At 36.3% G+C, this 15,830-nt stretch overlaps 1 protein-coding gene across 3 annotated transcripts in view; it reads right to left on the bottom strand.

Moving 5' to 3' along the window:
- RASAL2 (RAS protein activator like 2) overlaps window positions 1-15,830 on the bottom strand; it is a 188,110-nt gene that overhangs the window by 130,108 nt on the left and 42,172 nt on the right. Inside the window, exon 1 of one of the 3 annotated variants that reach the window (XM_017518742.2) lies at window positions 9,829-9,986. The exons of 1 other annotated variant lie outside the window; for it this stretch is intronic. In XM_017518742.2, coding sequence (XP_017374231.1) covers window positions 9,829-9,841 — 13 coding nt within the window. In that variant the 5' untranslated portion in view covers window positions 9,842-9,986. Of the gene's footprint in view, window positions 1-9,828; window positions 9,987-15,830 lie in introns of those variants that run through there. One more of the 3 variants, XM_017518741.2, reaches the window with a different exon arrangement.

Genomic DNA, 15,830 nt, shown 5'->3' with positions numbered 1-15,830 from the left:
ACATGTAAGAAGCCTGATCTCATTTTGCCTTCTGCCATGAGTAAAAGCTCCCTGAGGCTTCCCCAGAAGCAGATGCTGTCATGCTTCCTGTATAGCCTGCAGAACCATGAGCCAATTAGGTATCTTTTCTTTATAAATTACCCAGTCTCAGGTATTTCTTTTTAGCAATATGAGAGTGAACTAATAAAGCCAACCAGAGTAAGATTCTCTCACTGGCTTTGAAGAATCAAGCTGCCATGTAGTCAGAGGGCCATGGGAATGGGACATAACAGTGGCCTCTAGAAGCTGGGAGTGACTCCTTGCCAACAGCAAGCCAAAAAACAGGGATCTCAGTCCTACCACTGAGAAGAACTGAATTCTGCTGACAACCTGAACGTTTGAAAGGGGACTCCGAGCTCCAGATGAGAATGCAGTCTGGCTAATATGTCTGTTTTGGCCTTGTAATACCGAGAGCAGAAAACCAGTTACAGTCTGCCTAGACTTCTGATGTATAGAAACTGAAATAGGCTGGGAGCAGTGGCTCACACCTGAAATCCCAGCACTTTGGGAGGCCAAGGCGGGTGGATTGCCTGAATTCAGGAGTTTAAGACCAAGATGAGCAACAATGGTGAAACCCTGTCTCTACAAAAAATATAAATATATACAAAAATGTTAGCCAGGTGTGGTGACATAGTCCCAGCTGCTCAGGTGGCTGAGATGGGAGGATTGCTTGAGCGCAGGAGGCTGAGGGTGCAGTGAGCTGTGATCATGCCATTGCACTCCAGCCTGGGTAACAAAGTGAGACCCTGTCTTGGGGGCGGGGGGAGAGAGAGGGAGAAAGAAAGCGGGGGTGAAGGGGGCAAGCACACGGAGACGGAAAATGAATGTTGTTTTAACTTGCTAAGTTTGTGGTAACTTTTTACATAGCAACAAATAAATAATATGCTAACATTAAAACATGAAGTTTGAGTAAAACAGGTGATATGAAAGAACTAGTGAAGAAGACTGCTATACAAGAATCCAGAAATAAAACTAAACACACGTGTTTTAGTGGTTCTGAACAGGAAGAACAGCATGGGTGGCAGAGCTTAATCTGAGAAGGTAAAGACGATGTCATGTTTGTAGTTTTGTAAAGACAAAGAAGGATATTAACATTTATTAGGCATCTTCCATTTGTTGTATTGGATATTTTCACATTTCACAGTGATGAAAAAGCTGTTATTTTTCTTCCAATATAACAAGGAATCACATATCCTTTGTAAGTCCAGATACATGTTTTTAAAGCAAAATTATATTAAAACCAAAAATATAGAAAATTCTTTTTTTTTTTTTTTTTTTTGAGATGGAGTTTCGCTCTTGTTGCCCAGGCTGGAGTGCAATGGCGCGATCTCGCCTCACCGCAACCTCCGCCTCCTGGGTTCAGGCAATTCTCCTGCCTCAGCCTCCTGAGTAGCTGGGATTACAGGCACGCGCCACCAGGCCCAGCTGATTTTTTTTTGTATTTTTAGTAGAGACAGGGTTTCACCATGTTGACCAGGATGGTCTCAATCTCTTGACCTCGTGATCCACCCGCCTCGGCCTCCCAAAGTGCTGGGATTACAGGCGTGAGCCACCGCGCCCAGCAGAAAATTCTTACTAAATTTGTATCGTCAACTCTTTAGTAACTATATATAAAAGTTAATGTGTTGAGTACATATATATATATATCTTTTTATATATATTACTACTATAAAATATTTTCAATTAAGGTATGACTACAAGATTAGTGTTTTTATACAGTAAGCTCAGAGCTTTAGAAAGTCTTCTAATTCTATTATTTACATAATGAAATTTTATTTTGAGGATACATATACAAGCCTGGTTTCCAAATGCTCTCCTCATCTAACCTATTCAGTGACCCCAAATGTAAAGTCCTTGATGGCACACACAGACTGGAAAACTCTCTTTTTCCTTCTTTTTTTGTGAGATGGAGTCTCACTGCAGTGATGCAATCTCAGCTCACTGCAACCTCTGCCTCCCAGGTTCAAATGATTCCCTTGCCTCAGCCTCCTGAGTAGCTGGCACTACAGGAGGCTAGGCAAGGGGTACACCACCACACCCAGCTAATTTTTATTTTTTATTTTTTTAAGTAGAGACAGGGCTTCACCATGTTGGCCAGGATGGTCTCAATCTCCTAACCTCATGGATCCACCCGCCTCGGCCTCCCAAAGTGCTGGGATTACAGGTGTCAGCCACTGTGCCTAGTCAAACTGGAAAACTTACAATATGAAAATAAACCTGGTATCCTGTTCACACAAAAAGGACTGTGTAAACAAAAGGACTTTTACAGAACATTACTTCCATCAATATGGAAGTTGCCTAGAGTTTTTTGTCTTTGTTTTGTTTCTTTACAAAACAGAGAGTTTATAGTAGGAATATTTTTCTTGAACTTTTTACTGAAGCATAACATACATGCAGAAAAATGTATGTGTTGGGTATGGTAGCTCATGCCTGTAATACTAGCTCTTTGGGAGGCCAAGATGGGAGGATTGCTTGAGGCTAGGAATTTAAGACCAGTTTGGGCAAGACAGCAAGACCCCATTTCTATAAAAAAAAAAATTTTAAACATTAGCCAGGCACAGTCGTGTGTACCTATACTCCCAGCTACTCAGAAGGCTGAGAGGCGGGAGGATTATTTGAGTCAACAAGTTTGAGGTCACAGTGAGCTACAATCAGTTGGGCCACTGCACTCCAACCTGGATGACAGAGCAAGACCCTGCCTCAAGAGAAAAAGAAAAAGAAAGAAAGAAAAAAGAAAAGTGTACAATAACATATGCACAGGTCAGTAAGTTTTCACAAATGGAATTCATCATAGTACCCAGCATCTGAAGGAGAAAAGACACCACCACAGAACATTACCAGCAGCCAGAGACCTCTCATATATCCTTTGCAGTCATTACCCCCATAAGGATAATCAGTATCATGATTTTCATCATTCTAGATCAGTCTGAACTCTATATAAATGGAATCATTCAGTAAGTATTCTTTTGAGATTTTTCATGCTCAACATACATTTGTGAGGTTCATGCATTCTATCACATGAAGCAGTAGTTTGTTCTTTTTCATTGCTGTATAGAATTCCATTTTATAAGCAAACCACAACTTATTCATTCTACTGCTGATGAGCATTTGGGAAGTTTCCAATTTTTAGCTGTTAAATATAGTGCTGTTATAAGCATTTTTGTACAGGTCTTCTGATTAACCTAGGTATACATTTCTATTGGGTACATAAATAGGAGAGTAACTGCCGGGTCACTGAGCATTGTTCAGCTTTAGGAGATAATGCCAACTAGTTCTTCAAAGTAATTGTACAGGTCAATACGGTATGAAAATTATTTTTGTTCCAGACACCTATCAGCATCTGGTATTTTCTTTTTTTCTCATTTTAGACATTTTGATGATTGTGTGATCCTATTTTGGTTTAAATTTGCATTTCCCTGATGACTAACAATAACTGCGTACCTTGTCATATACTAAATGGTCATCTGGATTGCCTCTTTTGTAAAATGAGCATTCCAGTCTTGCTTTTTTCTCACTGATGAGTAGGAGTCTGTTATATATTATGATCAAATGTTAAAATTTAAAAATTTCTTTTTTCAGACCATCAGAGAAAATGTAACATAAGCAACATCTGAACTAAATCTGAAAAGCCTTAAAACAGTTTCTGTTCTCCCATAACACAGGTTTGATGGGGAAAAGAGAAACAAAAAGTCTACCTTTAAATATTTAATTCAGGAGCAAAGTAAAATGAAAATAGGTTTATAATTCTGACACTGGGAGAAACCCACTGGGAAGCTGTCATAAATCATAGCACTTGACAGCAATAGTCACACCCTTCAAGCTCACTATTTCTTGAAAATTAAAATTTCATTGTCAAAAATATTTTGCAGTTTGTTCTGCAAAGATAGATTCTGAGAAAAACAGGTAAATAATTGATTGGATATTCCTTTTAAAAAAGACCAGCTGAGGCTGGATGAGGTGGTTTTTGCCTATAATCCCAGCACTTTGGGAGGCTGACGCAGGCGGATCACAAGGTCAGGAGTTCGAGACCAGCCTGCCCAACATGGTGAAACCCCATCCCTAAAAAAAAAAAAAAAATACAAAAATTAACCAGACGTGGTGGCAGGCATCTGTAATCCCAGCTACTCAGGAGGCTGAGGCAGGAGAATCACTTGAACTGGGAGGCAAAGGTTGCTGTGAGCAGAAATCAAGCTACTGTACTCCAGCCTGGGTGACAGAGCGAGACTCTGTCTCAAAAAAATAATAAAAATTTAAAAATAAATAAATAAATAAAGACCAGCTGAAAGCCTGGCTTCTGGTTTTAAATACCCTTCCATTAAAAAAACCAAACGAAACCAAAATAAAGCAGTCTCATCAAGTGTTGACCTAAACAGATTTACTGAGGCAATGGGGAGAAACAGCTATACCTCCACTAGACTTCTACCTTTTGTATTACAATAAATGTCCTCTGCCTAGTACATTTTGATCTTGTATAAGCTAAAAAATGTTTCCAAGAGAGACTAGTTTTCATTCCTTGTAATGATAGCAGTAACTTCCAGGGTTTCTTCTTTATACTACATTTTTGTTTAATAAAAATGGTCTATACCATTTCTCAGAGACGAGAAGAGAATGGTAAGGGCTTTAATTAATTTTAAAAAGCTACTTTAAAAACTTAACTTTAAAAGTTGATCATCAATTATTTTCCAAGTGCGGTTTTTATAGGGGAAGGAAATAAATAAAGCTAAACATACTAAAAGCATATTTCAAAATTTTAGCAATTGTACCCAGGCAAGTAAATGATGTTGTTCATTAAATAGCATATTTACTGTTTCAGGAAACTACACTGACATTTCACTGGACTTCAGGTGGAGGAAAAATGCTTCAAGGAAAATACCAGGATGTATATAGCAATTTCTTTTCTTTTCTTTTTTTTTAAAGATACAAGGTTTTGCTGTGTCACCTAGGCTGGAGTGCAGTGATATGATCATAGCTCTCTGCAGCCTTGATTCCTGAGCTCAAGCAATTCTCTTGCCTCAGCCTTCTGAGCAGCTGGGACTACAGGTGCATGCCACAATGCCTGGCTGATTTTTAAATTTTCTGTAAAGAGGATGTCTCACTATGTTGCCAGGGCTGGCCTCAGGCAATCCTCCTGACTCAGCCTCCCAAAGTGTTGAGATTACAGGTGTGAGCCACCTGACCTGGCTGAAGTAGTAAATTATATGAAAGATAATATACTTTAATTAATAAAAAATCTCCTTAAATTTCAGTTGTACAATAGAGATTCAAAAAAAAAAAAAAAAAAAAAGCAGGCCAAATACTGCATAATGCAATTCCTCTACCACATGCTGAAAGCTTTTAAATAATCTATTTCCCCTTTGTTTGAGTGACTAGTTTCCCATACTTTGAGAAAACGCTGATAAGAAATATTCTATAACCATGCTCGGCAAACTCTTAGAAATGAGCTATCAGTACACAGGAGATGATGATCCTTCACTGTTAATAGACTTATCACATCTTCCCTTGTCCTTTGACCGAACAAACTCAATTCTATGTAATCACACAAGCTAAGTTTCTGGTGGTTCTTCTTGTACTCATTTTGACAAATCACTTCTCTTTTTTATTTCATTTCACTTATTTACCAGAAACTTCATATTTCAGGTGTTCCTGGAAGGAAGAGTGATTGAAGTAGGGACCCAGACATCTTACCTTCTCCTATCTGACTCAAGAGGCACACACAACCCATTTGAACTATTTTAGTAAAAAGTTACAAACCAGAATCTTAAAAATGGAAAGAATACCCAGTTTTACTAATCTTCATATAACCTAAAAGTAGTATTTATGAATAGTTACACAACAGTGCTGTTATAACATTTTTCAAGTTACCCCATAATCTCTGGAATTGGATTCAGGACATCAGTCAGCAACCTGTCCAACAGGCTGGCTATCCTAGGCAACACTTAATCCTGAACGACACCTGCTTTATTCCAGCAGCTCAAGTTGCTTACTTTCCAAGATCTGACATTAGAAAGAGCGAGCAGAACCATATATCTTTTCTTCTTCAAAGAACAGGGCTGCACAAACCTAAACTAATTTTTCAAGGTGCTTTTCAGCAACTCATTTACTCAAAAAATACTGCAAACTTGAGAATGACAAAATGTGGAGTTCTATAGAGTCATATTATTAACAGGATCATATTGTTAACAGAATCTCCTCATTGGTTCCCTCTTCATGTGCCTGAGTTAATAGTACTTACAATTCAGCTTAATGACACAGTTTGAGTAGGGGCAAGAAGGGTACCAGAGAGGACAAAGGCCTTCATCTGAATTTTAATCACTGACTCAGTAAGTCTCTCTTACTTGTCAAGTATGTACAAAGAAAGTATTCTGAGTGGCAATGCTTAAGGCTTCCAAACACAAGCTGACATCATACCCAGAATTAAATGTGGAATTTTGATAGATGGAATTCCCATCAGCACTTAAAAATAACCACAGCTAAAAGAGAATTCATATCGCTGAGTCATGACTCATTTTCTTGAATCATTGTTCACTAGGAACAACAGGACAAAAATTTTTGTTTCTGTTTCTGCACATAAGAATCACATATTTTAAGAAAGCTTATGCAACTCGAATGTAAGAATCCAGTGAACCTTATTTCGCAATACAATAGTCACCTGCTTCTCACTAAAACTGATATACAGGGAAGTGAAAACAAGAACAACAATGAACAACCACAAGGGAGCATGAAAGAACAAAAGAGAACAAAAAGTGTAACAAACACTTTTCCTCTTTAGAGACTGCTGAAGGTCAAGACTGGAGCAGAAGGGGAAACGCAAGCATGTTGTCTACATAAAAGGATTCTCAGAGTTTTGGGTGGATAACTGGGTAACTTTCATGAGTAAAGAATTAATTTGAAAGCTCAGAATAATTTACATGTCCAGCTTCAAGTCCCTGCCCCTGGCCCCTATCTTTTGCCTTCATTTTTGTTTGAAGATATTTCATTCTTGGGATTTAACTGGGATGCATAACACAGAATTATGCCCAAGAGATAAAGAGAAATTGCAACAACAAAGAGAGGAGCTCCTTTGAATGAGTCAAAAGTTTTGATCAAATATAGCCAAATCTTTTTCAGAAAATGTTGTTGCTATATAGCAGAGCCCTTTACCTTCTTTGAAAATTTAATACACAAATGATGTTTATGTATAGATTGTTCATGGGAAAAAAATTTTAAAACAGTATCAAGGAGGAAATCATGAATAGTGAAAATAGGTCTGCCTTCAAGAAAACACTGGTCAAAAGAAAATTATTTCACATACATATGAGAGTTTCTTTTTCATGTTACTCATTTCACTCTACCCACTCTATTCCCAGTTAAAATTTATCTTTATTTAAGGTGATGGGTATCCCAAGTATACTGATTAGATCTTTACAAATTGTATAAGCATATTAAATTATCACAAGAACCCCATAACTATACACATGCATTATACATCAATAAAAACTTGTTTAAAAATAAAATTTGTCTTTAGCTACAAAGTGGGCATCTTTTTATTGTCTTTTTGTAGCATGGAAAGAATGACCCTGCATAATCTGACATTTGTTTTCAGAAGAAAAAAAGAAGTGTGCTTCTTTTGAGTATTTTTCTCTTTGTAGTGCATGGTAGTGAGTTTTACAATGATTAGCTTGGTTAATAAAATAGTTTCTTTTAACTTAGCAAAATACCAGCAATAGATTAATAACTTCTGATTATTTCTCGCATCAGAAACATACCCAGGCCAAAGGCCCGTTTTACTCTCTCATTCTTACTATCATATAATATACACACACAACATAATATACATAGATATAGCATGGCAGTCCTTTCACATATTCAAAGCAGGATAAAAGCTGAGAGAAGAATCTACACTTTGTGTAAAACTGTTAAGTTGGACAGAGCATTTATGCTCTCATTTTCACAGCCATCAGTCCTCTTAAAAACCATGTGCTTCAATAATGGATTCTCCAGTAAGACAAACAGTCTCTTCTTTCCCAGTGGGTGGAGAATTCACTTTGTAATTTGGTTTCTGATATAGCTGAGAGGAGTAATGAAACTATTCCTTACAACTTACTGCCCATCCCACACAGACTTGTAAATCAGTGCTGCACTTACACAGACCCAGCCAAAAACTGGAATGAGCAGGTCAGGCTTTAATACAAAAGGACAACATCCCTTTACTGTGCTTATAGCCAAATCAAGCTAACTTGTTCCCAGGAGTTGTAAAGGGCCATAACAGATTCTGTTGACAGTGGCTATCTTTACTATTTAGCTCACTAGAATAGTGTGGCCTCTCATCCCCACAATGGTCTCCAGAAAAATGGAAAGGGCAGCAACCTTTTTTAGGAACTAAATGAAAATGTATGAAGACAGATGTTCACTGTCTGTTGTGGCTCTCAAGATCCTTCACTTAAATTATCCTCTAACACATAATTCACGAGATGAAGTGACAGAGGAGCCTTATAATAAAGCAGAGAGAAACAGAAGTGGACCTTGGATAAGAAAACAATTGGTCAAAATAGCTAGATAATTAAAAAAATGTTACTCATATTTTTCTTTGAGTAAATGTAAGAAAGGCAGCGAATATAATTTGTTTTCAGTAAAAAAGATACGTTACAAAAATAGATATTTGCATACAGAAAAAAGTTTACTAACATATTTATACAGAAAACTGAGAAGTTCTAAAGTCTTTTAAAAGTTAAAATCAATTTCAAAGAGTTTTGTAATTCAGAATATGCCACAGCCATGTAATTCTTTACGTAAAAGCAGCAAAGAAACTATAATCATTTTCCTTTACTGAAAGCCATTTTCTCCTCTTGATAAATACTTTGTTATATATTTTTGCTTTTGGTCAAGAGCATGTATCAATAGTGATTTGATGACATCCTATCCTTAGTATCTCCTCCCCATATGATTTCAATCTAGGTTTACGATGGACATGGTCTATTTAGGCAATAATTCATTGTAGTTGGGGCTAGCAGATGTAGTATAGATAAGAGATAACCCTAAATATAATTGGTTCTATGAAAAACATGTTAAACAGAGAATAAGGAGATCTAGGTTTTCATTTCAATTCTGTTCCTAATTCTGACTTTGGGCAACCTTAGGCCACAAAATTTTCATTGAAAATGGAGACTAGACTAGATCATCTCCAAGTCTCTTTCAGATTTAACTTTCAATAAGTCAATAAATTTTCTTACTTGCCATCTTGGCAGAGGATATTAAAAGCCTACCTTGGGCAAAAATAACAAGCAAAGTTCTCATTTGAATGCTCTTACTGTTGTCTATGGATCAAACCTGTTGAACTTTTGAACGATACAGATTGATTATGTGTTACTGAGATTCAAGCAAGGCTGTTAACATCTTGTTGATGGTCAATATACTTCATCTCGCTCAGAGAGAAATGAGCTTTACCTGTTCCCAGGTGTCTTTATATTTCATAAAGAATTTCAGGAAAGATCCAGAATAAGGATCCATTTCATATTATTGACAGAACAAGTAAATGCTTCAGTGTTAATAATTTTGCTATGGTCATTATTCTTTTAATTAATCTGAGTTTCTCAGATGGTTACTCTTGTGCTGGATTTTCTACTGGAATGCTAACAGAGAGCTTCCACAAAGTATTTCTGTGAACTCACAGTAATAAAAACCAACCTATTTTTTTTAAAGCCAATAATCATAAAGGTAAATAGTCACTGTATTTGTGTAATTTTTTAAAAAAACAGATTCCCCTTAAATACATGACTTTTCATTTCAGTCTCACACTCTAGGAACTCTTACCTGGGGTCGGCATCCTGCGAAGTTTCTGTGAGTGCTAACATGATCTTTCCAGCAAGCCAGTCAGAAACTCAAAACACTTTGTATACTGTACTCGCCTGTGCTCGCTTTCCTGATCTCTCCCTTTTTGCCCTCACTCCGTGCCTCAGACGGTTTGGAATGCAGAAAAGCAAGAGCCAATGCCAGTTAAACTCAATCCTGGCCCCAACCCCACCCCACCCCCAATCCTGTTCTTTCGTTCTTTCACTATAGAGTACTAAACAATAGCCACCCTTCCTTACTCACTCACTCGGCTTTCTTTCACAGCAGTGGGTGCAGGCAGTCTACTTCAGGAGAAGCAATGTGATTTACCAAGCTAAGTAATTCATTTTTTCTATCACAAAGGATGGGAGGGCGGACGTGTGCATCTGTGCACTTTAAGAAGTGATTTTGTCATAAGCAGTCTAAAATAAAACTAAGTTCAGAGATTCTTATTTTAAAAGTTATTATGTTGAATTTAAATATAAACTCTTCAGAGTACAAAAACCAGGTAAATCTCACAGCTGATGCGGAGATAGAAGTCTGTTAGCACATACATTACTATCTTAAACTACTTTATTAAACAGATCAATTTAACTTACCATAATGGAAAAGTCTAAAATTTAGAAAAAGAACAAAGTTTTTATTTCCCTAAAACCCTTTATTCAGGTCTTAAGCCAGAACTTCATTTCTTAAAAATTATTTTTAAAAATATTTAATACTTTACTCATACAGAAATGTCTTGTATTATGCAGACTCTATGTTATATAGTCTGTAGCTGTGTTGAGGGTAGTGTTGACTACTAAGGGCAAAGTTTTAAAATGAAAAGTCTATCTACTGTTAGGCAAGTCCCATGAAGTTAGGAAGTTATTAGACCCCTGGAAGTTGATGCTTGCTTTTCCCCCTCATTTTTTTTTTTTAACTTACTGACAGATAAAAATCTGCTTTGCTGTAATCAAGAGATTTCGTATTGAGATTAAATCTGAGAACTTCATTTTAAAAATAAAGAATAATCAAAACAATTTTATATATTGAGTGGCTTTGCAAAACTAATTTTCTACTAGATGCAATGAAATTATAGATGGCATTACTGTTCTCAGTCATCACTTTAGTTTGTTTTAAAATCAGTCATATTTCTAGAGTTTTATTTATATATTGTCCCCATAAAAAGGCAGATCAACTATGTAATCTTCATTATTAATATGATGACCTAACACATTATGCAGGTGCTCAGTTGCTGAGGTTAGCAGGTCAGAAGTGACCAATGAAAAAATTCATAGTGGACTCTACCTGCCACTTTAAAGCAGTGGAACAGAAGAGAAATGAAAACAATACAGTAGTATTAATCTATCATCTACCTTTTAACAAATAGCTGATGGAAACACATACACTGTATCTAACATCTATCTACCCATTTATATTTACATATATATGTATTATATATCTTACATATTAGATACATATTATACACATTAAGATGAGGAACACATAATCATCTAGTATAAAAAATAACTAAATCATTGTGATAAGTTCCAAGAAGGACAAGAACACGGTGCTATGTTTGTGTATAATATGAGGATCATGGTTTAATAAGTTGGTAACTAAGTATTGGAATTGATTGATGATGTTACTTGTGTTTGAATTATAAGGTATGGAATCCCAGTACTGGAAGAGATCTTTAAAATCATCTAGTCCAACAACTCATTCACTGCTTGAATTTTTCTTATTATTCATTTGTTCAATGCTGGTATTTGACTATTTTTTTACTTAAAAACACAGCATTTTTATGTAGTTCAACCTAATACAAACTTTTATTAAGTTTAGTGCTGGGTAAGGACCACATAAGATGGATTAGTCAAGACAACCCTACCCAACTCTTTATACAGGAAAGAAATGTAAAACCAAATAATCATAACATAGTGATTATTTGTAGAAATAAAATGGCTGAAGTGGCCTCACCTATCCAAAATGAACAGGCTTGGTGCTGAGTTGAATGGTCAAATTGTGTGATCTAATGCATCAGTTCAAAACTCCGTCAAACTCTAAGAGGCTATTCCTAGCCAAGAAGCCAATTCACTGCATAGACATGGATTTCAGCTACTTTCTAGCTTGAGCTCACGGCTAAATAGTGCAGCATTTACTCGTGCTTCTCCAGCTTCTTGCAAAACTCACTCATGCTGCAGGAGAAGATTAAAATTTTATCAGTCACTTCAGTCTCTATCCCAAAATCTACGTTTTCCTTCCTGCACATGGCTTTAGGTTCATAGACACTGAAGGTTAAGTGGAAATTACTCTGAGAAGCAACTTCTACTGACCACGATCCCACCAGTAGAAGTAGGTCCTAACTGGGTAAATGATGAAAGGACTATCTTTCCTTGGCATTTAATTATATTGGCTTCAGTAAGTTACTTGAAACTGCACAAGATGGAGATGAATTCCTTAATGTTCTTATTTCAGCACATAACATACACAGTGCTAGGCTCTGGCGTCAGAAAATAGATATCCTATGGCCCCTGTCCTTAAGTTAAGCTAAAGTCCTCCTAACTCTAAATACTTTAAAAAGGTTTGATGAGTGAAATATATTCATCCATCCATCTACCATTTAAGTACTGACTAATGTCAGGCATAATGTTAAGTACTGACTAATGTCGGGCATTTTCCTAAACTCTGGGGATAAGTGGGAAATAAGACAAAGTCCCTGCTGCCACCGTACCCTTACCATGTACACATTATTGGAACAATATACTGAATTTTCAAAAGGACATTCCACTTACGTGCTTTTTTCATTTGTTTCAGCAACTGGAGAGAACTGTATCACTCAGAATCTGAGCAGTGGCAGAGACTATACTGCCTTGTTCGCTGCTGTACCTGCAATGCTAAGTATACTGTCTGCCACATAGTGAGTGCTTACTAAGTATCTGTTGAATAAATAAATGGTCTGAAAACAGGGATAAGTGAACTCCCGGAAGCTACACCTATGATAGTTTCAAAATTCAATATCGACAAATATTGTGTTTCTAAAAGGCTGTGAGATTCTTCTTTCCTAGTTATGAATCAACCAAATAGTATACTTTCTGAATTTTGAAGAATGCAGATAATGTATTTCCCTCCATCCCATAAAAAAGTAATATTATGGGATTCTGACTTTGGTACAGGTATACAATTCAATATGCTAGCCATTAAGAAATCCTGAAACCATAAATGCATGATCTTTTTGAAAATCAATGGGCACAAAAATAAGCTAGTGGTATATAATTAAAAATTACATCCAGGTGCGGTGGCTCACGCCTGTAATCCCAGTAGTTTGGGAGACCGAGGCAGGTGGATCACCTGAGGTGAGGAGATTAAAACCAGCCTGGCCAACACGGTGAAACCCCATCTCTACTAAAAACACAAAAATTAGCCAGGTGTGGTGGTGGGGGGCACCTGTAATCACAGCTACTTGGGAGGCTGAGGCAGGAGAACTGCTTGAACCCGAGAGAAGGAGGTTAAGGTGAGCCAAGATTGCACTATTGCATTCCAGTGCAGCAAGAGTAAAACTCCGTCTTAAAAACAAAACAAAACAAAAAACAAAAAACTTGCATATCAATTTTATTCCTTATCAAATAAATTAATGAACAAGCCACCCTGTTAATACCCATATTCTCCTCTTCCAAGCAGAAAACACATCTCAAAGCAAACTAACTCAGGTTACACCATGCTGTTAGTGTGTTTCCTCTTTTGAACACCAGATGATCATATAAACTCAGCTTCTTCTAATCATCAACAGTGTCTTTTCAGGTTTCCCCATAAACAAGATTGGCATTCTGATATGTGGGTCTTCCCACTGCATTCTTTTTAGAATTCATATTTAAAAAGGAAACCATTGTTTATAATCTGAATGACAAACACCAAAGTCACCCACTTATTCAGAAATGCCATTAAAATTTTATTTAATTTCATTTTTATAAAGACGGGATGCCAGCACAATACACAGACACACATAACATACACACTTCTGCTCTCTTAAAGAAGTATTAATTCATATAGTTAGCAAAGTACTTGCAAGTGTTTAGAAAGGGCCATGTCAAATAAGTAACAATTATGATAGCCACAAAATATTTTTAAAACTTCTGGTTAATCACTAGAGTTTTACTTTGCTCTTCCCACTAAGATGACTTAGCAGACTGCTTTTTTTTTTTTTTTTTTTTTTTGGAATGGCAATTGTCTAGGAGGAAGTATTTTAAGGAGTAGGCAAAATCAAATATCAGTCTCCTGATATTGAGTTGAGAAACTCAAGCTTTCATGTGAATAAGACTACAGGTCAAAGAAAAATAAGCAAAATCCAAATGGGAAAATACAATGAAATCCTTTCCTACTTTTACTTCATCATATGAAAAAGATTATACTACAAGAACAAAAGCAACACTTCTATTTCTACAAAAATTCATTAATAAACAATGAAAAGCAACTAAAAGTATTTTGGGATACTGTTGGATATTACTGGATACTACCTCTTAATGTGCTCATAGAGCCAAGGACATGCCTGTGATATTGGAATTCCTCACTTAAAAACGGAATTTAAACAAACTCATTTTCTTCAGTGGTTTTAAATACATATTTATATATATATTTATATACATATACATACATTTTTACATATATACACATACATAATTATGTATATATATACATAAACACACACACATACTTACCTATTAGGCTTATGGATTTCTTATTAAGCTAATGTGCTGTCACAACTAACACAGAAGTCCATTTTTCTCATATAATGCAGATAACACTCAGTTTCAGTAGAAATAACGGTCATTAGGCATTTGTTTTTGCCTTCATTTTAAAGAACATTTGCAACTATGGGCTACCGTTTTTATAAAATATATTTAGAAAAACCATAGATCTTATGTTACAATCACTCTTTGGCATACCACTGATACAAAGACACATATATGTACTATGTAATTCAAAATACTACTGCAGGCAGTTGACATCATTCAATTTCCATTATTTCCTTACAACTAACAAGCACACCAAAATCCAGTAGAACTCTAAAGGATTGTCAACAAGCATTTAAAAAAAGAAAAGGAAAAAGAAAAATTCTAACAGTAATTTCCTACGGAAACAAGAGTTCTAAAATATACAACCTAAGAAGCAAATTATATTATTTTGCCTACTTTACAGATGAGAAAATGGAGACACAGGTTAAGTGAGTAACTTGCCCAAAGTCACAAAGTGGTAGAGCCAGAATTCATGCTTTAGCTGGCTCCTGGATTGCTTTCCCTTAACCACTAAGGTACACTAAACTACTCCAAATTTATCTTTAATTGTCATTTTGGGGATTATTTTCCTCTTCATAGCTTTCTATACTTTCCAAATTTTCTATAACATAATTAATTTTATAAAGGAGCTTGCATATTGTTCCAAATTAGGTTTATCAGAAGCTATTGCTCCTTTCTTCAGTGTGTATTAATCCAGATGCAACAATGTATATATTTCTTGGAACAATACACTGAATTTTCAAAAGAACATTCCACTTATGTGCTTTTTCCTTTGTTTCAGCAACTGGAGAGAGCTGTATCACTCAGAATCTGAGACACAGCTTCCGACTTGAAAATGATCACTCTATGGGATGTGTGAGCAGTTTCGAAACATCTGTGTCCTAGGACATGGACGGGCCAGGGGAGAGGGAGGGGTGTGTGTGTGTGTGCGCGCGCGCGTGTGTGTGTGTGTGTGTGTTTTAAGGGAGAAGGGAATAGACTGAGTAAGGAAAGGAGAAGAAACATATTCACAGTATCAGTAGTCTACCCCCAACTTTTGTGTTGTTTGGAATAAATCAAATTCAAGAGAAAACGAGGGGCCCCTTTTTCTCAGTTCAATGGCTACTTATTTTCCTCCTCCATTTCTTAACATATTTAATATTAAATAGGCCAATGAATTTAATCAGGCCCTATCTTTTATATAAAGAAATAAAGTAGAAAAACCAGCATTACAAA

This window comes from Cebus imitator, unplaced genomic scaffold (genome assembly GCF_001604975.1).
Source record: "Cebus imitator isolate Cc_AM_T3 unplaced genomic scaffold, Cebus_imitator-1.0 Scaffold702, whole genome shotgun sequence".
Classification (NCBI taxonomy): Eukaryota; Metazoa; Chordata; class Mammalia; order Primates; family Cebidae; genus Cebus; species Cebus imitator.
The sequence above is the reverse complement of the archived record's forward strand: the minus strand, read 5'-3'. Positions and strand labels throughout refer to the sequence as shown.